The sequence below is a fragment of the Aptenodytes forsteri genome, unplaced genomic scaffold (assembly GCF_000699145.1).
Source record: "Aptenodytes forsteri isolate BGI_AS27 unplaced genomic scaffold, ASM69914v1 Scaffold296, whole genome shotgun sequence".
Taxonomy (NCBI): domain Eukaryota; kingdom Metazoa; phylum Chordata; class Aves; order Sphenisciformes; family Spheniscidae; genus Aptenodytes; species Aptenodytes forsteri.
The window spans coordinates 639472-661885 of NW_008796181.1; the positions used below are offsets into that span (position 1 = coordinate 639472).

Sequence of the window (22414 nt, forward strand, 5' to 3'; positions counted from 1 at the left end):
AAGTATTGTGTGGGGGGGGGGGGGGGGGGGGGGGGAGAAAAAAAGATGCGAGACTAATCCTACTACCTCTAAAAAGGAGCCACAGCACTTAACTACACATCAAAATCACGTGCAATGTTATCAGACCAGAAGCTGAGGTGGAAAGCACCTGTATTGGCTCTGGCTGAGATGGAGTTAACTTTCCCCACAGCAGCCCTCATAGCGCTGTGCTTTCTATGGGTAGCTAGAAAGGTGTGGCTAACACACCAGTGTTTTGGCTACTGCTGAGCAGCGCTCCCACAGCATCAAGGCTGTCTCTCCAACATTCCCCCCTCACCAGCAGGCTGGGGGTGGGCAAGATCTTGGGAGGGGACATAGCCAGGACAGCTGACCCAAACTGACCAAATGGATATTCCATACCATATGACGTCTGCTAAAAGCTAAAGGAAGGAGGAGGAGGGGGGGCATTCATTATTACGACGTTTGTCTTTCGGAGCAACTGCTACACGTACTGAAGCCCTACTTCCAGGGAAGTGGCGGGACGTTGCCTGCTGATGGCAAGTGGAGAATAAATCTTTTGTTTTCCTTTGCTTCCACGTGCGGGCTTTGCTTTTGCTTTATTAAACTGCCTTTATCTTGACCCATGAGTTTTTTCCATCTTCTTTCCCACCCCTCTCCCCAAGAAGGGGAGTGATAGAGCGGCTGGGTGGGCACCTGGCGTCCAGCCAAGGTCAACCCACCACAGCACCATTTCATTGCAGCTCCTTATATAGCTGGTCAGGAATGAGCTAGCTATTTGATGCCTGAATCTCTGTCTCAAACAGGAAAAGCAGGGCAAAGAACACTTCACTGCAGGGTTGTTTGGCCACTGTTGGTAGGTGACTTTCCCAGAAGGTTCTCTGCCTTTCTCTTATAACACCACTGACTTTGTATTATACTGTTAAGAACAATGATGCAGACAAAAGGTCAAAAGATTAGCCAGTAATTGCCTAAATATTTGTAAAGATCTGCGACAAGGAGCTCTGGTAGAAGAACGAACTCAACTTAAATCTGCCAAGCAGATGCAACTTTAGTTATGGCTGAAACTGAACTGGAACCAAATTTGAAACACACATTTGGAATCAGGGAGTCAGCCAAGACCCCAGCTCCCTAATCCAGGTGCAGATCTGTAAGCGTAGCTGACTTGAAGGGATGGTCAAGCTCCTTTCTCATACTGCATCACATTGTTAACGCTTGGAAAGCTGTTTTCAATATCAGTAGCTCTACACTAAGTTCCTGACCCGACAGTTCCAAATCACGTGTTTTTTAATATGCATTTCAAATCAACTTTAACTTACCTTCTGTCAGTTATTTTTCGTATCTCTATTACCAATACACAGGCTGTATTTAAAAGCTACATTATCTAAGTAAGCATTTTTTTGAGGAGACCTGGATATGAAGAAGTACATTCAATGTCTCAATATCTTGGAAGAGAACTCTATAAAAAAAAAAATGCACCTATTTCTTCCATAAATTCACTATGATTCAACTTAAGAGCTTGTACATGTTGGGTTTCCTGCTGTGTCACTCAGACCAGGATCGAGGAATTTAACTGAAACACCAGGAGGGGAGGATCAGGACTCTGAATTAACATGAAATCTGTTAAAAGCTCACCCATACATGTCTACAGTAGAGACCCCACTCTCTGTCAGAAATAAGTCCAAGGGAATATACCTATTGATGATAAATGTAATCTCTCCAGTATTCAAAAAGTGATGCTCATGCATGCATGTGCTGTATTAGGCTTTTTTTCCTTCAATATTGCTGAACTGAACCTGCCATTCCAACAAAGTATAACAAGCTCACACATGGAAAATCTATGTTTTGCATAACCCTTCTGTATAACTACCTTTCTAAAATTTGTACTTTCATTCGAATGGCAACAGAATAAAAAAGACGCAGACGCCCTGCAGAAACTACAAAGGCATCTTGTTTTATACATAAAATTCAGGTACTATTTCCATTATTTGCAATACCTGCAAAAGCAAAGACTGCTTATTTTGATTTTTTGACAGCTTTTGTTAGATACAGTTAAAATACAATTTCAGAGAAAGCAGGTGTTTCTTTCACTGCCAAAACCGATCACATTAATTGGAAGTATTTTACAAACTAATCCAATATATCAGTTCAGACATGCTTTATCCACTCATATATTCAGTATAATTCAACCACAAAAGAAACACTTCCTACGTATGCTGTATTCTGAGAGTATTCAGCACTTCTGCAAAAGAAAACACATTTTTAAAACTAAACTCTGCCTGTGGCTACTGAACCAAGGTTCACGTCAGTCAGTCAACTAATTTCAGTTATGAATTCTTTCAGTGCTTGAAGTGTGCCTTCTACCTCTGTTGCCAGTTTTTTAAGTGACCAGTCTTAAAGTCTTACTGGTTAGACCAAAACCAGAGAAAGTACGTTTAGGAGAAAGGGAAACCTCTGATAAAGAAAGTTTTTTCATGTTTTGTACAATAATGTAGTAGTAACATTACTACTGTCTCTGGTAAACATATGCTCTTACGATTTCTTTGTTACGGAATATTTTCCTCCCCTTCCCTATACTAGGCTATTCAACGGCTTTCCTGCAGTTTAAACTTTTTTTGTTGTGGGTTTTTGGGGTTTTTTTTACAAAAATGATCTTGTTTATGCCACCAATCTTCTCCTAAATAAAGCTCTGCCTAGACATCTAACAGTCACTGAAACTGGTAAGCAATAAATAAATGCCTTATGCCAAATCTACTTTCCCTTTCGATGACGACAGATGTCTTGATAGGGAAATTAGAGCTCCTGAGCGTCAAAGCACTTTGCATTTAGCATTCAGTGTGGGTGAAACCAGAGCTACAGCTCCTCAGGATCAACTGCATAAATAATCAAAACTGACTGATGCACAGGTAATTTTAAAATACACTAAAAACTACGCATCAACACACCGTTATATCTGGTGGGTTAAAACTGAATTACAAAATGAATGGTGTTGGGAGTTTAACCTAACTGAGATAGGTGGCACTTAAACTGGGGGGTACATGCAGTGTATCGGTGGCGAGAGGGAGGAAGCCAAGAAGCATGAAAAGCCCTGAGGGGGAGAGGAGAGGGTTCACAATTCCGTATTCACGCAAGCGCAGGCAGTGACTGACACTGTTGAAGGCAGAAGGCTGGAGTCCCTTTTCCCCCCTGGAGCAGGGAGCTTGCAGAGCCTGCACTGCAATCCCACCTCCTGCACACTCCTAGGGCCGGGCGGAAGAGAAGGAAGAGGCTGTGCACAGCTGCACTGCACCCTGGAGCTGCTGTAGCCTCCTGAGAGAAGGCAGTAGCGAGACTAAACCCTGCTCCCCAGATTCTCCCTGGGTCAACAATCTCCTGACCTGCAGCATTCCTGTGCGCTGTGGCCTGCACTGCCTTTTCCAGGACTCTTCACAGACTTTTTTCCACATGTATACGTACTAGGTCCTCCTTAGCTCGGCTCCCTCCCCTTCTCAACACCTCCCACACACATACACATACCAGCATCCTCTGTCTGTTGTATAAAAGACTAGAGGAAGGGTGAACACGCAGATGGAGCTGCTACAAGTATCTCCAATTAGGGGGTATATGGCATATGTAAAACAAACAGGTGAATGCGTGCTGAGTGAGCTAGCAGAGGGAACAGGGGATTGAGTCTGAGCACCGAGTGGGTGGATAGAAAGGCTGGGGAATGAATAGAGCTGCACATACAATAGTTAGGTATGAAATGGAAATGCTGAATGCCTGAAGTGGGTGTTAAGGAAAACGGACCCTGTGTTTATGTAATATTATGCAAATATATATATTCTATGCAAAATAATGCACATTTATGCATAGTATATGCCCCTGTGAAGGGGGGAAGGAAAGAAGGAAAAAGAGGACTAGTTCAAAATTAAGGAAGGGTTGGCCTTTTGAGAAATGTTGTTCTAAATACAACTCAGCTCTATACAGGCAACGGCCATACATGTAATTTATGTACCACTTCAGTTCCATGTAAGCTCTCTTTTGAGGATTTAAATAAAATTTAAGTAGTGCTCAGGCTTTATACTAGTCCTCTGAATAGCAGTAAACTACTTCTGTAATTACTTCACTGAGTTCTAATATTGTTAAAGTGATTAAAACAAACTTCAGCCTGCCAAACAGCCAGAGTCCACAAGTGTCCTTTCCTTACACAAAATGTGGCATAGAAGTTCCATCCCCAGCTCATCCTGCTAGAGGAGAATACCATCAAAGGAGGGTGCCTGATCTCTCTGACAGAGTAAATATGCATGACAAAGAATATGTATGTTTTTTTCTGCAGTTTAACAGTTATGTGAACCATGCACAGGACGTATCACTAATAATTTATGCAGCCAGTGTGACCCAATGATTTCTGTTAAAAAAGAAAATGCAGTTCTGGAGCACGCCGTAATATTGGCATCATTATGCTCTGTAATATACCACAATTTGCTTTTTTATGGGAGTAGATACAGAAGCTGCAGATGAGTGTTTCCACAGAGTTGCCCCCCACACACAGCTCAACAGCCAGGGAAAGAAGTAAGGCGTGATTCTGCAGAACTGAAGTTTGCAACAGAGCAATAGGTAGGAAAAACAAACTCAACAATTCATTTCCTATTGCCACCTAGAGGATTTTCCTACCTAACTACAGCTACCCTGATCTGCACCATCCCGTTTATCTCAATGCATGCCTAACAGAGGCAGAGAGCATACGCTCCTATTGTAACAGAATAGAAAATGGGTTAAGATTATCCGTGCACAGATGTTGACTTTGGTTTGTGCTAGGCTATCCACAGGCAGCAGATGATCTTTCACCAATCAATGCCTGAAACAGCTATCTGTCCCAGATGGAAAAGAGCAACAGTTTTTAATAGTATCTGTGATTCAAAAAAAAAAAAATCTCATGCGCTAATACAAGCAAGAAAATACAGCAATGGTCTGCTGAAAATCACTGCTGTCCCACATGCTTTCACACCATGTTGATAACAAGACCACAAGGTAAATTTTTGTGTCATCCTTTGAAAATTTCCATTTTGCTATTCCTATAAAATTTTGCTTAATTTTTCAAATTTTCAACAGCCTCATAACAGAGAAAAAAAAAACTCAAGTTAAAAGCCTTCTTTTTATAGCATTAAAAATATTCCTTTCCCATCATCATTTGGGAAACCAATGTGAAATTTCAGATACTATTTCTCTGTGCTGTCTGTATCAGTTCAACATAAAAACGTCCATTGCCCTAACTTTTTGGAGCTGCTTATTCCTTTCACTTTTGCTTTGCTCTCGTTTTCTTTGGTGATCTGATGCTGGCTGAAGCCCTATGACTGAACCGGTGTTGACTAATAATGCAACATTATGATAATGTCATTTTCAGCATAGTGTTTACTGGTTTTTATTATTATTGACATTGTTATTGACATTCCACAAGTGTGTACAAATTTGTTATACTCCTCCATGCCCAATTAAACCTGGACAGCTGTCATGAGGACGGGCCATTAAAATGTGTGCAATTCCTGACATTGAGAGATGTTTACATATTGCTAAAACAACAAACGTGTTGGTAAGCAGTTATACAAACTTGAAGAGCTCACAGGGACAGATAAAGATAAGGGCAGAAGCAACACGATTTCTTAAAACAGAGAGAGCTCAGGGAGCTTTGATAAATTCGGTCTCATAGCTAAGTCACTGGATGGGGATTTGTCTTAAGCTTGGCTTTCCTCACGATTTTGGCCAAATCATTAAACTGTTCTTGGTAGTAGTTTTTAAAATTGGAGGAAGAACAAATTTGACAGTATCTGTGGAGTGCTTAAGTATCACAATAAATAATGAAGTCATTTGCTAATGGCATCTAGGGTAAGTTTAAGCATATGGCATTAACTAATGTCACCTTCATGGTGGTAGTCAGATAAATATGGGGGCAAAGCAGTCCCTAAAAATGACAGTTTGCAGTTTATGAGAAAGAAAATTCCATTCTTACACAAACAGGAGAAAAGGAATATATAAGGTATAATGGCAGAACACTTGAGATTATATTAGAAAAAAACAGTGTTGCTCTTACTAGAAATTTTAAAACATCCACAAATATTATCATATTTGCATTTTATACTGGACTTGTTGCAGCTTCCCAGAGTGGTATGAAAATTATTTTCTTCTGAAAGGGTAGGAATAATTTTTAAAAGAAAGGACTCATGAATCTAAAAGCAGTATTTTGCCATCTAGTGACTAGAAAATGAAAATCAACCATGAAGAGAATTAGCAGAAGGGACTAGCCCTTCATCAGCGAGAGCCAGCTCTGGATTGGCAATTATCTGAGACTCTCTTAGAACCTGGTAAACAGAAATCACATTCAATCATGCCTTAACTGCCAGCACACACTGAAGAGTCCTTGCATCAGAGGGTACCATCATCAAATACATTAAAATGATAGCTCTAGAAATTCCCTCTACACTCCAGTAACCGTTTTTCACCTCTCTCTGTATAACAACCAGAGTTTAGAACTAAGCCATACTGCAAACCAGAACTGACTGAAAACAAGCATACACACAATTCTCTATGTAACGGTACTTCCACCTACACCTGGCACTAACAAAATTAAGACTTCTGTCACATTTCTTGATGGACAGAATTCAAGAACATCATTCCTGTCACCCAAAATAAGACTGTAGCTTTCTCTGAATAGGCATTTGTTTTGTTTTAGCTGTAACCTGAGGCACGATACTGACCAGGCCCCATCAGATGTTTTACTGTAGATAATATCATTCCTTCTGATATGACCCCAGGTTTGACAATCCAGAGCTTTATTATAATTTGATACTAAATTCTGTACAGAAACAGACTTTCTGGCAGTATAAAAAATTCCCTTTGCTATCAGTATAATTTTATTTACTTATCATTGTGACAGCATTAACTGCCTTCACTCCAGTTCCTTTCCGATTTGTGTTAGGCAGCATTGATTCTGTTGATAGTGTTTTCTCCCCAGTATTTGAGAGAACTCTGTCAGATGGCATTGAGAAGAACCGAGGGGTGTGAAGGCAGACCTAGCAATACAGAAAATAGAAAATATGACGGATAAAAATCATAGTAACAATCTGCAACAACACGGCACAGCCAAGCACTCCAAAATGCAAATGTATGTACTTCAGGAAAATTTAATTTGTTATGGCTGGTCTGATTGCTATTGCCAAATCATTTGGCAATCCTAGAAAAGAAAGAAAGAAAAAAGAAAAAAAAGAAGAGTGGTAAAAAAAAAAAAAAAAGCTGTGCCTAAATACCTAGTTATGGCATTAAAAGACAGACACCCCAACCCCTCCTTTTTTTTTTTTTTTTTTAAAAAGGGTGTGTATATGCATTATGATACTCTATTTACATGATGACAGACTACTACTTCCACAGACTCCATTTAGGTTACTTAACACTGAATCCACTACAGTCCCTATCACTGCTCTTCCTATAACAAAAGAACCTTCGGGATGGGTACAGTGCTAAATAAAAGCAACCCCATAAATCTATCCTGCACCTTTGGTGTCTCTTCTCCTCCAATCTTAAACGAGTGCCTATTATTTTCATTTGTACATCATGTCTAAATTTAGGGCTGACAGAGCTCTAGTTGTTTACACCAGCTGATCTAAGATCTAGCCCTTTGAACATAAGTTTTATGGGACATGTATAATGGACCTAGATCCATTAGTTGCCTGTGTAGCCTTGAGACCGTGTGGAGCAGCCAACAAATAGTAACAGTCCCCAGGTTTATTTCCTCCTGTATATGCATTATGATACTCTATTTACATGATGACAGACTACTACTTCCACAGACTCCATTTAGGTTACTTAACACTGAATCCACTACAGTCCCTATCACTGCTCTTCCTATAACAAAAGAACCTTCGGGATGGGTACAGTGCTAAATAAAAGCAACCCCATAAATCTATCCTGCACCTTTGGTGTCTCTTCTCCTCCAATCTTAAACGAGTGCCTATTATTTTCATTTGTACATCATGTCTAAATTTAGGGCTGACAGAGCTCTAGTTGTTTACACCAGCTGATCTAAGATCTAGCCCTTTGAACATAAGTTTTATGGGACATGTATAATGGACCTAGATCCATTAGTTGCCTGTGTAGCCTTGAGACCGTGTGGAGCAGCCAACAAATAGTAACAGTCCCCAGGTTTATTTCCTCCTCTAACAAGGATTCCTTCCCCTATAGTATCTTGGCTAGGATAAAACCTCTACTACTTCTGAAAGTTGACTGGGGAAAACCATAAAGCACCATCTTATATTTGAGAGGTGCAATTTGTTTCCCAAGGACTTATTTGCCACAGAACTAGATGACGAGTAAGTATACCTTCTGGTACAGTTATTGTGCGTGCCTGGCCCAGCCTTGTCATTCAGTTTTGAAAATTAAAACGGCAGACATGATTCCAGGATGAACCCAGTGTACCACTAAAAAGTACAGAAAAATATCTTCTTCAAAAAAACAAAATGTTACCTAAACTGTACTTTCGTTCGCCAACCATAGCCAATTCTTCTTAAATTAGCATTTACTATGATGCCATTGGGAATAAGAAGGGTGGAGCATTGAGCATGACGCAGTAGAATTATTGCAAAATTTGTATTTCAAACTCCAAATCTGCTGACAGAGGAAAATCACTAAAGTGACAGTCACTGGAGAACAGTAATGTATAAAACAAGACAATGTCATTTTGATTTGATCTGGACAAAGATGAAAAACCTGCATCTGCCTCTCCAATGACACAGAACAGATGTTTCCTGTTGGCATTCTATTTTACATATATTCTCAAAATATGTTTTTCAGATACCAAGCACAGTCATCAATCTACTCTTTGCAATAAAATCCCCTGCTGGAGACAGATGAGATGACAGAACATATCTGAGGATACAACAAGTTCAGCCAATAGACAGAACAATGCTGGCATCTAAGGAGTTCAAGGTTAATTCCCTTTCTGGAATTAAACAGCAAATGGTACCAGAGTCCAAGCAGGAACTGGGAACAATGCCATGACCGATGCTCTGTTTTTCCTCTATAGTGATCTAAAAATAACCTTTTTGGACGTCTGATGAGAAAAACACCAGCCTGTAAAGCCATGGATACATATTTCACCACTCCTTCAGCCAAAAACAAGGAAAATAAGATTGAAGAGAGGATCTGAAACAAATCAATGCAGACATATTCACTGTAGTACTTCTGTGTTTTCTTTTTTCCAGTTCTAGTCTCAGAGGAGAAGAAAAACATTAGAAAGGAGCTCAGCCTTAAACAGTCACATTGCCAGATTATAGGTTGAGTTTCAGCACTATTGTGTATACTACAGCACTTCTCCTTAAACAGCACATACAAAGAAAAAGGACACCTTTTCACATCAGCTTCATAAGCCCAAGCAATGAGGACTAAGAGCCTTTCATTTCTAAGTCACTTGTTTGAACCTAGCAAAGTTCACTCCGAAAGACAGCTAAGAGGTACCTTCCCTTCTCGTTCAGCTGCCAACTCTTAGTGTTCTCGGTTTAGGGGCAGAATCCCAGACTGCCAAAATCAATGGCAACGACTGCAATTACATCCAAGGTATCAGTTTGAAAAGAACTTCTCTCCAGTGCTTTGACAGGTTGTGTTCCCTCTTCTAAGTGTACGTGTTGATGTAAGAAGAAAAAAACCAAAACAACATACTACTCCACCTTGAAGTCTCTCTCCGCAGAGGACAACTTCAATAGCAAGCACAAGAACTTATGTCATAAACAGATTTCAAAATAACAAAACAATTCTCAGCCTGTATTTATTTACACTTAGGAGTGTACCCAAAGAGGACCCAAATCAAGTAATTTAATATTTAAAACAAAACAAAAAACACAAAATCAACATTTTACTTTTTCCACCTGTAGACAGCATTATCTGTACTTTACGGCTTAAATACAAATCAATTTACATAATGAATCTCACCCTAGGAAGCTAAGTAAAGGATTTATGAATGTGGCCAAATGGTGAAATGAAAACATGAATACCATCATTCCACCGTTTTCAGTCTCACACTGAACTTCATTTCATAGTTTATATTAAGACCAAAACTGATAAACCATTCATAAAAGACCAGAGTTGTCATCAAACCCAAAGATGATGAAGACATCTTGGCAACAGACAAGAACAGAACGATATGATAATCAAAGCAGCGTGGACATTTTGTGCCACTACTATTCCATCACTGCATCCTGGTATCAAGTTACTTTGAATAAAAGCAGTAAGATGCAGTGCCTGCTCTTATTTTTACCTGTGGAAGACTAAAATTTACATTTCAAAACCAAAATGGGAGAGCCAGAATAATTTTTCAGAAAAATGTAATCTTTCTCTTCTAAGTAAACACTTTCTCTAGAGAAAAACTAGACAAAGATGACCAAGATTAAAGTGAAGCAGTTGATAGATGATTCAACTGCTTCCTGGAAAATCATTTTCAGTTATAAAATGTTCAAGTCAGCTCAGGATTTTTAATTCTTTGCAATATAAGACGAATATATATTTTTAGGGATGAAAAATAAATGCAATATCCTGACAGCTACAAGGAGGCAAATTCCAGCAAGCTATGTGCAAGCCTGGAGAACTCTTACGGTACCATTCTGCATGACAGTAAGCCGAATGCTCAGCTCGACACTGCTGAAAGGGAACATTTCCCTCCTGGTCCCAGCTGCGTGCTTTTGGACATATCTCATGCTGTCACCAGTAAGCGTTGGACTCCTCTGTGCGCTGCTCTATCTTTCTACAGCAGTAGAAAACAAGCCCAGTAAGCAAATGAAGAGTCCAGTACGGATGGTTTTCTATTGCATTGGGTAATTAAGCATCTTGTGGAAGGATCTGACAGTCATCAGCACTGGCAGACAAGGGAAAGGACTGGAAAGTATAATGGGCAATAGCGAAGTCAGCACTCTCTCTTTGGGTGGCAAGGAACCATTGCCAGTCTAAAGCTAGCTTTGCCACTAACTTATCATGTGGCATCGGTCATATCCCTTAACCACAGCTTACTTATCCACTTGAAAATGAGCACAGTTGTCACCTTCCTCACAAAGATGTGGTGAGAGCTGAAGTTTGGAACTGCCGCTGAACATGAAAAAGATAAATTATTATTACTGCATTTTCATATGCATAACATATGACTGTCTGGAAAAAAAATAACAACAAACCCAAAACCAAAGCTGTGATTTTGTCACAGTCAAGGTTATAGACATGTGCGGGTGGTGACGCAAGGGACAGTTTTTAAAGAAGTAAAAAGGTAAAAGCAAACAGGAAAAATTACATTCTATTATGACTGAGTTCCAAGTTCAATCAAATGGAAATCAGCTGTGTATTTATAATGGAGAAATAGTGCCTAAATCTTACCGCTAAACAAGCCAGCGTTGAAAGCTGAACATCTCTCCCTTTCGTGTCTCTCATATCCCTCTGAAACAGGGGCTTGTTTACAGCAAGCTCATTCATTGCTCCTCAGAGAACTAGCTGGACAGCTGAATCACTCACGAGCTGAAGCTGCAGTTGATCCAAGTACTTATTTTCAAGGAAAAGTGTTTTTTCAAGAGGTGCAAAATACAGCATTTATTATTTGCATTACGTTAGCTATCATCTAGCAACTGAAACGAGCAATAATATCTCATTACAGTGAGGGCAGAAGGTAATACTCCCTCCCTTGAATACCTTACCATGCTCAGATCCTACAGATGTCTAAACATGTGCTTACAAAGAGTAAGCCAGGATAAGCAGTAAGAAATTCACCTCTCAACTTGATAGCCATTCCTATCTTTCTGTCTATCAGTGACGGTGTCTAGAGACTGCGCATGATCAATCCTAAATCTTCAGAGTATTTTAAGCAGGTAATAAAAATGGGGGATCAAAAGAAGAAGGGGGGATACCAGTACCATGGACCAGTGATTACACTGCATTCACCTAAAACCTACTGAACTTGAATGAAGCCTGTCAATTGACTTTGGTATACTCAGAATCCCAGTTGCAAGACCTCATCTAGCTGATGCATATGGGATATCAGCAAACTGCTTTTGAAATTAATGGAGAAGAAGCATTCCAATACCCTACATAGTTTTGAGAAACCCACAGTACCTTTGTATTGCACTGTTTCTAAAATATATCAATAAATAACTGAATAGATGCCTTCACATCAGCAAAACCCACTAACTCTCTGCTTAGATACTGCCAAGTATTACAGAAGTCAGAAAACAGTTTTACTGCAGACTGTGAACAGACATTTAATAGACCTCTCTTTGTAAATAAAACAAATTATTTTAAAATTATACTTTTTGACATGTAGGCAAAATATAACATCTCCACTGAACTTGTCCCAACTAGTATTGGACATTTCATACATTTTGCATGTACTAGGCTGTTTAACTTTGTTTTATCAAGCTACAATATCAATTTTAAATAAATAAATAATTACTACTGCACTGTTAACCCAGCAACATATATACATACCTGATAAGTAACTCTCTTCTTTCCATCATCATTTGTTTGAGGCAAGGTCAGAGGTCCAGAAACTACCCAAACATCCTCAAATCTCTCGGTCAATTCCCGACAATACATTTCCATTCTGCAACATATTTGTCAGATAGGGTAGAGTTAGCTGGGAAAACTTAACGTAAGAGTCTTTGAAACATACTGTGAAGGGCAAGGTGAACTACTGACAGTTTGGGAGCATTTTTTCAAACTCATGTGACTGACTTACAAGCCAAAGAAGGTAAAACGCAGGCCCAACTCATACTTCCCACTTGTCCAAGGTTCACTTCTTTACAGAGAGGGATGTGTTATCGCACACATTTGAAAATGGTTTTTGTAGCCTTACCACCTGTCCTGAAAATCCGAGTTCTCTACTTACTCCCACACCTGACACTAGAAAAGATACTGTTGATGGTCACTTGGGATTAGTAAAACTTGTTTTAAACAGCAGGTTGTGGCATTCTTACTTTAAAAGGTTTTACCACGTTACTGGATTTGTATGTTCCTCCCCAAGGAATCAATGTCCTGCAACAGACGGCTCTTTCCGTAGCTCAGAGTACTTAGGAAAGTTTCTACGTGCCATTCCCACGAAGTCTACTTACTGGTTTTTTATATAAAACCGTTTAAAAATAAAGTAGCAACTCCAGAAATACCAACATTGTTTTTGCTTTTTAAACTAATTGATTCAGTTTACAGCATAAAATAAGAAGGTTTCTGGATCATGCCTATTTTACATAAAACAAAATATTGTAGCCCCAGTGCTGATCTAACACCCCAAGTGTTACAGAAATCACATACAGTGAGCACCCATTGGTCCTCTACTAAAGACAGAGTTGCACTTCACTCAAATGGACAAACAGACCAGAACATGAGACAGATGAGCCCAGCTAATCTGGCTGCCTCTGAAAGGGGGAGGTTTCACGCCCTTCTCTCTCATCCCTGTTCCTCATACCTCTCCCTTGGGCCACCTTTAACACTCTTCATCTGTCAATAATCCTGAACAAAACCAGTCTTTTTTTTGTGCTGGGTTAGTGAGTTAAATCAGCTCACACAAATCAGAATTAGCAGGAATGAGACCTTTCTTCTTTGGTAATAGTGAGCTGCCATGTGATACACCAAAGCATTGACCACAAGCTAATTTTTTTCCTGCTGTCGTCAGCTTTGCTTCCAAGCAGCTCAGCTCCTCAGGCTGTCTCATGGCATGACAATACAAACACCACCTGGCACAAGGAGAGAATGGGAATAAATGCAGCTAAGGAGCAAACTGCTTTTGGTGGTGGCAGGGACAGAGATCAAATTATAGTGACCACGAAATCGCACTCAGTTAAACATCCGGAAAGAAAGCAGCATGCATGTTGGTGGGAAGAGAATGAGGAATAAATACTAAGGTGCAGTTAGACCACACCACTGAACCAATCTAATAGCTTACTACCTAACAGCTTGCTGAAAGACGCAGTCCTGCTCTCCCCTTTCCTACCGCTCCCCTTGTCTGCCCCAGCTGAACAGTCCTACTCCATCTTCCATGTTGGCTCTGGCACTCATCTCACCAGTTGATCCAATTTTCTAATCTGGCAGAAACATAACCAAGCAAAACAAAACGCGAATCAGTTAGCAAATGGAATTGACTTGCCACAGTCAGGCTAGTACCAGAGCTGGAACTGGGAAAGCAGCAAAAACACATGGCTGGAGGGTGAATACCACTTTAAAAAGCAAAAGATTGTTAAACTGACTAAGCTGTATTGTCTACCTGCACCTCAGAAGACAATTCAAGAAGCAAGCAACTAAAAAAAGAGAAAGGAAGAGAGTACTGAAGCCAGGAAGGGATACGACACATGTGAAACATGGTAACCTTAAACCTATTGATCATTAAACAAGTGACTGATGAAACAAGTGGCACAAATACCTTGCTCATGTATTTAAACTGTGGGGATAGGGTGCTGAGGTTAGGAGAAAGTGCTAATAGCTGCTTAAATTGTGGGGCTGATAGTGCCAGGGGAAATTTTCAAACACTCCCCATGATTTCCTGATTAGGCAGAGATCCTGCTCAAAGGAAATAAAGAGGGTTTCCCACGTTGAACTGGTACAAATGCTTAGCTTTGGTATAAGGAAATTTTATGCTCAAATACTTGAGGTATTAAAACAATAAAAAAAAAATCTCTTAAAATGTTATAGCATTTTATTTGTCTATAAACCAGTATAACCTTATTGAATGCCTCATATGATTTTATATGCATTCTTGTAAAACTGGAAAGCAGTGTGTAGTTGAATGATGATGCATTTTTAATAGAATTTTAGTACAATACTGTACATAATTTTGCTAACCTTCCCTTGAGCGAACCTGGTGAAATTCATCATTTTCCCCTCCTGTTTCTGAGTCTTAACATTCTGTAAGTCCTATGCAAGAAGTGCTGGATGAAATGTTTTTCTCTGCTCAAAAGAAGGAAAGAATAAAAATCCTATGTGAAGAAAGTTTAAATTTATCAACCACTCACTTCACCTCAAAGCCGATCCAGCCGGCGTTCGCAAGTGACAGAGAACCTGCCTGACTGCTACTTGGAAGCCAGCACTTGAAGAAACACCTAAGACCTGAAGTAGTCATGACTCAGTGGGGAGCACTCAGTTCTCCAATTCAAAGAGAACCAATGTCCACATACAGAGATGTGAATACTCTCACATGGGAAGCACTTTTTTGAAGAAGAGATGTTAAAGCAAGATCTAAACCCTTTCCTTGCTTCTACTGAATTTTCCATTAGGACAGAGATATTAAGCCTTGTTCCTTTACCCACATCAGCCAGAAGAAGTAATTTTAGCTAGTCTAAATAAATGTCCTCTACAGTTTGACCGAATAAAGAACTAAAGTAGTCGTTATACTGTTCTTGCACTGTGAGGACTGAGGTGCTTTTCATTTCAGAAAGTTGCTATGATCTCTACAGATAGCCTATAAAGTGCTCTAGAATGCTTTGATGTGAAGAAGTTTTATAAATACAGCTTTTCTGATTTATGCCACTGTCAGGTATTTTTCACTTCGTTTACTTAGAAGTAATTTCTCACCTGTTCCAAAATCCAGCATTATTTTCATAATTCTGAGGCACAATGTTAGACAGATAAAACGTTTCGTCCATAGCTCTCTGCATAGAGAAAGAAAATAATATAATTTCACTGCAATATTTACAAGCTGAAAACACATTTTGGAAGTTTTTGGATCAGAATCCATTTCTAGTTTAGTCTTAACATTATCAACATAAAAGGTCAGACAAAACCTAAGAACATCTACAAAATTATTTTGGATTAAGAGTCGCATAACTGGGGTGCAAACCTTGCAAAATGTATCTACTTTTTTTTTTTGACAGAAACATAGCACAGCACAAGAATGTCCAATTCTAGCGGCGCAGGAATTACTGCGTTACCCAGTGTCAGTTTTGTAATGTCTTTGGAAGCAACTAGCTACTCTTCTTTTTGAATGGGAAGGATGCTTTCACCTATGCTTTTCATTTATTTGACTGCCTAATGGCTAGCTTTTTCTTTCCTTTACAAAAAAAGATTTTATTAAAAATATTCATCACTATTTTACAAATACATAACATGCAGGCGATTAAATTATTTGTGAGACCATAATGGTCAAACATCTACATATCTGCTTAATTTTATCTTTAAAAAGTGTCATAAACCTCTCTGAACTGAAACCCACATATGTCCAGATGCGAAGGACCTGGTGCTAAAAATTTCCAAGATCTTAACCCAGAATCTTCTGTAAGTCCTGCACTTGTCAGTATTTTTCACATACTACTTCTTCAAAGCGAAGGGGCTGACAGAACTCCTTAGGATAATGAGCAAACACTACCTGCACTAATTAAACTGTGAAATTAAATTCTTACAGTCCTGTATTTGAAAGACTGTATCATCTCACTGCATTTCAAGCCAGGTCCAGGATCTCTCTGCACAGGTAGCTCACCAGCAAAAAAACCCCAGATATCACAAATAAATAACCACAAAGACACTTCCAGTCGAAATAAAATGACTGGTTCTTTCATCCACCACATGCCACTGCGCTGTCACTCTGCCCCACTGCATACTATTCTGCCTGGCAGAAATACAAATTCAAACTGCTTCTTAATTGACAAATTGCTGCATTAGGCACATTTCACAAGAGGATCCAATAAATCCAAGGCTGCTTTGTTAGTCAGCCAAGGCATTAGGGCGTGCTTTTCTTACGGCTCAAATAAATGGCAGGTGAAGACATTTTATAGACTGAAAGAACTATGGCAAATGAAGGTTCTAATTTACCTCATACACATTGCCAGAAAGGAAAAAGCCTTTTAAATCATCCAGGCAAACCCCTTGCCAATACAGAACAGTACTTAGCAGCATCTTTGCTTTGCCCAATCTAGCCTTAAACATCTCAGCACCTGTTGGCCAGAATGAAGTCATCGTTCCCTGTCTCCCTTTAACTGAGCTTCGGAAGACACTTTCGAGGTTTGTTTGGTGAAGGTTATCATCATTTTACAGGTAGACAATGTGACATACAAGAGGTTGAGAAGACTTGCTTAACACTATACTGTGCAAGATATACTCACGTCATCTCTGCCAAACAAGCTAATTTAGGTGTGATTTAATGAAGAGAGGTATGTCACCAGAGGATGCACCCGATTTAGATGCCTGAAGCAGACTGTGAGAGCATCCTACAGTGCTCAGTCAGGAACAGACCTTGTAACTCCAAGTCCTGGTCTGTGCATCAATAATAAGATCATGTTCCATCTCAAAACAAACTGCAAAAGGAACATTACACATTACTTTTAAGGGTCTTTTGACCCGTTCTGACTAATAAACACAAATTAAAAAGAAAGAAAAAAAATCCTACTGTTGAAAATTTGTTATCTCCCGCTGGTGCCATGTGTCCTCGTGACCATCCGCTCCCAAGGTAGTCTTCATTGACAGCACTAAACATTAGGGGGATGTTAGGATCTGGTCTGAATTTACAGTGCCTTCGGTCTGCATTGCCTGAGGAATAACACACTAAATTGTTAGGTTATCATTAAACCACCATAACAAGACAAAAAGAACTGGTTCTGCCATATCTCGCCAAATGACCCATGCTTCAGGATTCAACACATTAATCTCAATTGGGTATTTTTCTCCTCAACCATAAAAAAGAATAATTCTGCTTAAATATCTGTGCTCCAGTTCTAAATTCTTCTCCACTACACACTAGAAATTCTAACACGCTTGCTGTTTTATAGAGAAAAAACAAAACCAAAATACTTTTGCCTTATCATAAATCCCGATTAATATTAAAGGCAAGATTACTAGTTATAAACCAGTCTAGATTCACTTTTTAGGACAGTGAAGATATACAGATCTTCACCAGCTGCAATTCCATTTTTATGTTTGAGCCACTCCAAGTATTTCTTCTTTTTCCAAGTCTAGCCTGGAAGTAGAATGAGCGTATCTTGATAAAGTTACACTCGCTAAAATAATAAACCCATTCCAGAGAAAGTCTTAAGTCATTTGTTCTTCATGGGCACAGAAATAAGTGTAGAGCTTTCCTGTTCCTTTCCAAGATTCCCCTTCTGCCTTTCCAGACATTTGGGAATTGTGCACAAAAATGACTAGGCGTAAAGCCTTCTGGTAGACAAAACCATTTTAGGGGGAGGGTTGTGGGGGGAGCTAACTTAACTGTTGCAGAGATGGCAGCCCATTCTAAGCTGCTGTCTTTGCTGGGGAGCCTGTGCCTTCTTCCCAGGTTTACTGGCCATACACCTATATTTGTGTCCTTGCACTGGGTCGAGTCCCAGACAACTCCTTGGAAAAGAAATTACTCTGAGTGGGCTGCAACTTTGAGACCACTTCATCCCAAACACTGACTGCTTCCTTGGAAAAGCGATGGCCAGAAGAGACTTGTATGAATTATTCTGGCACTGACAACCTCCAGTAAGACACCATCTTTCTTAGGGAATGGCCTGGGACCCAAGAACATCCATAGTTAAGGAAGGTGCTCCAGAGAAGCAGCAGAGGCACGCGCAAGGGCTGACTCAGCTGTGCCTGTGCAACGGCTCCATCCAGGCAGCGGCACAGCGTGCAGCTGGAAAATAACCGGCTTAGCGCACCATCACTGTTGGCCACAATTTTTTTTCCCAAATGCCAATATAATTCAAAGTATCTACAGCATACTGATTTTTTTCTTTATAAAATTCAGGGTGTCATCTTAGGCATAATTTCACAGATGCAATATACAGGACCATTACATAGTCTCTTTTCATTTAAGCATGAAGCAGGGCCTGTACACACCAGAGAGAATTTTCCTCGAACTTGGCGCTTTATAAAGCACTTCCTGTTGCAATACAACGCAAGGGGCAATTTTCAATAGTGATCACTGTTAAAATTGTTCTTTCTTCTACAGCTGACTGTGCATAGACACACAAACGGCATGCACTCTGGCTTTTTTGTCATGTCAATATTATCACTGAGCGCGTATGCACCCTGCGCTTCCTTGTGCTCCGTACTGAGAACAAAGTGTGGTACACACTCTCCACTTGGCAGCTCTCTGAAGAGCCCAAGAATATGCAAGGACCACAAGGAAGAAGGGACGGGGTGGAAAATGAGCACACATATGGATAATGCATCTCTTGGAAACCAGTGCCTGTAAGCAATTTCCTCTTCTTTGCTGACCATCTGTGCATGGGTCCATGAAGATGACGTCAAAACAGAGAGGTAGTCAGAGCATCTTACGCAATGCAGGTAGAAGGAAGGAGCTTCATTTTTATTTTCTTTTTTGGTAAAGCATGTGACATGATACTTTAACACAGGATTGATGCTTAGGAAGCAACACTGACAAGTTTATCAGTGTGCAAAACAACAGGATTCTTATTTTTTAAAAATCATATTTAATCTCAGTATTTAAGACAAAGGGTAATTTATCAATTAAACTTGAAAAATGGAAAATATATCCTAATTTATTCTCTGTTCACTGCTTTGATAAAAACGAGTAATTTCTTCTGTAATCAGATTTGTACATCTCATTTACATGTAAAGCTAATTTCTTTCCACCATGTTTTTTAAACACTTAAGTTCTTACTTATCAATAATTTTTTTTTACATCACGTGGTTTCAAAACTCCAGTACGTGAAAGGTTTTTGTGACCTTCCCTGAACAACACAGTTCCACCTCAAATCTCAATTAGAGTAGCTATCAGACATAAACCAGAGCTGAATGCCTCAAGATGCTTAATTTCAACTTGCAGGTTAGTTGTATCTGATCATTCGGAAAACATTTTAACAATTCGGCTGTTAAGGCCCACTTGAAAGCAAGCCCGGAATTACTGCTTTCTTCTCAGAAAGAAGAGGAATCAACGATGCTACTTAGAGGTTGGTTATAAATATTTTCAGGATCACGCTTTTAATTTTGAAAGGTAATTTGAAGACAGTGATTAAGATATATTTAGAGGCCTACTGCATTCATAAAACACTTTACAGTTACCTCCATTACTAATAATTTGCCTTATAAAAGCTGAACTAATGCTATAAACTTAATTTACAATGACTATATACCACTTATATTTCATTCACCACTGACAGCAAAAAATCACTGAGCCTCTCTCTTGCATAAAGAACAGGGGAGAGAGTATTAGATAACGCACATCAGAAAATACAACAGAACTGCATCAAAGGAAATAATGGCTGCAGTGAGTAGGTATGCCCTATGTAGCTTTGAACAATTACAACTGTTGATGCCCTTTGCTCCATTTTTATCTCAGAAATGGACATCCATCTTTTCTCCCCATTCTGAGCAAATCTCTTTAAGATCTGTAGATGAAACAGTCTTGGCCACTAAAGGTGCTGACTCCACAAGCATTCACACATATGGAGCCGCACCTAAACTGACATAAATTGGCCCACAGAACTAACTACACAAGCTAAGGAAGCAAGAGCAATTTTTAGGCGCTTGAGCAATAACACTGAACTTTGCAGGTCTGAATCAGGTTAAGAAAAGTTTAATTTTCAGTTTTTCATCTTCTCTCCATTCATGTTTAAAAGAGGTAAGTTAAGCTTCCCTCCTGCAACAGGACTTACAGTGTTTACACTGACACAGCTACACTGATCTGGTGTTTACAGACTGTTTCATAAATTCATAACAGAAATTTCTCATGAAAGGTAGCTCTAGTTCTTCTTCATTCCTCCCTTTCATATTCAGCCCTTGGGCCAAGTGTGTCTTGCAGGCCTCAGGATGTTGTACATTCAGTACCAGACTAGTCCCAACAAGAGAAAAAATACTGAAGAGGCCTGCCAACCTGCAGTGACAGATCTCTTTCAAATCACTGGCAACATCAGCCTTAATACTGTCATGGAACTGACATCCACCCAGAGGCCTGCTGCCTCCAGTGGGATTGTCAATGGGTGGAAAAATCCATACCTAGAGATCACTACAGGATTTTTCTCCCTGCTTGCTCCTGCGTCCACCTTCTGTGAACTGCAAAGCCCATTCTGGGTGCCATAAATGTAAGAAAGTAAGTACCTACATACCCAGTGTCTTCTGTTTTGAAATATGTTCAATCACCCATCTAGGCACCCGTTTTGCCTGGTCATAAGACAGTGCATGATTTGTGTAATATCTGGTCTCTGTTCCAGCTTCAGGGAATCCGTATTTTTCCAGCAGAGACTCTTCTACTGGTTCTAAGGAGAAAAATAAACAGAAAGCCATCCAAAGATGAAATGTGATCAGAAACAAGACAGTAAGAAAAGCATCTCAGCGGATGTAAACATACTGTATAGGGAGCTACTTGAGGTTAGGGCCACAACTGAGACTTAAAAAAAATCTTAAGAAAGCTATCCAGTGAAACTTCCTTCTACCAAAAAAGCTGCGCTTTTCACCGTGTCCTCACATGAGGATCTCAGCTCTAGGACCAACTCATCCACTCTAATGCCTACACACATCTGCCTAGCAATCGCTCTGGGCTGGCCTTCAGAAGAAAACCTATCAGGTATTTAGGGACAAATCAGGCAACAAGGAGTTACGGACACAGGAGATCAACACACACGTTTCGCCCTTCAGAGCTGGAAATCGCACTCCTCCTCACAAACTGAGATGTACGAGTTGAGCACAAGTGCGAGTCTTGCCCTCACTGGGAACACTTGCACTCTGCTGAATGAATGAAAGCTTCACTTCGAGATTTTTTTTTTTTTTTGCAAGGAACATTTTTCTCTCATGGAGGAATATTTACATCCGTCTTACTGACTTCCTCGTCCTCCAGCCATCTGTTCGACAGCAACTCACGTTTTTAGAGACGCTCCTCCTGTGCTTCCCAACACTTCGATGCTTTTAAAGCCTTCAGGCTGCAGAGAAAACCGTTCACTCCCACCAGGCCCCCTCCCCACGCCTCGCACCCCCGCCAGCCCGCACGGCCAGCGGGCCGGGGCCTTCCCAAGCAAACAGCCACCACGCGTGCTGGCCTTGTCTCCCCAGGGAAGCACAGGGGAAGCAATAGCTGAAATTTAGTTACGGCCTGATCTGAGCTGTGTGTTTAAAAGTAAACATATATACATACATATATGCATGTATATATTATGCGGACTTTACCAGGTCACACAGGGCAACTGCTCTCCGCTCCCCACTGCAACACGGGACATTTGGAGCCATCGTGGCAGCCGCACGAAACCACTTTCCTCGCGTGTCACCAACATTTCGGTCTGAGCAGGTGCAGCACGGGAAGCTGCGTTTTTAATGCAAGTTACAGCCCAGCATCCCCAGATAACCTCCTCGTCCCTCAGCCCGGCGCAGGTACTCGGGGAACTCCCCGCCCTCCCGGCCCGCTTTGGGCACCCCACTATGGAGGCAGCGGAGAGGAGGCCGCTCTGAGGGAAGGGAGCGGGTCTAGGGCCTGGGGGTGGCGGTCTGGGGGGACCGGGACCGCGCTGAGGCGCCG

General features: G+C 40.4%; 1 protein-coding gene across 1 annotated transcript in view; it reads right to left on the minus strand.

The window, feature by feature from the left end:
• Positions 1–21746, minus strand: part of EXOG (exo/endonuclease G) — a 23756-nt gene extending 2010 nt beyond the window's left edge. The window contains exons 1-5 of the mRNA XM_009287813.2: positions 21728–21746; positions 21015–21164; positions 17357–17496; positions 15550–15626; positions 12478–12592 (exon numbers count right to left, since the gene is read on the minus strand). Of these exons, the coding sequence (XP_009286088.1) occupies positions 12478–12592; positions 15550–15626; positions 17357–17496; positions 21015–21164; positions 21728–21746 (501 nt within the window). The remainder of the gene's footprint in view (positions 1–12477; positions 12593–15549; positions 15627–17356; positions 17497–21014; positions 21165–21727) is intronic.
• Positions 21747–22414: the final 668 nt, after the last annotated feature.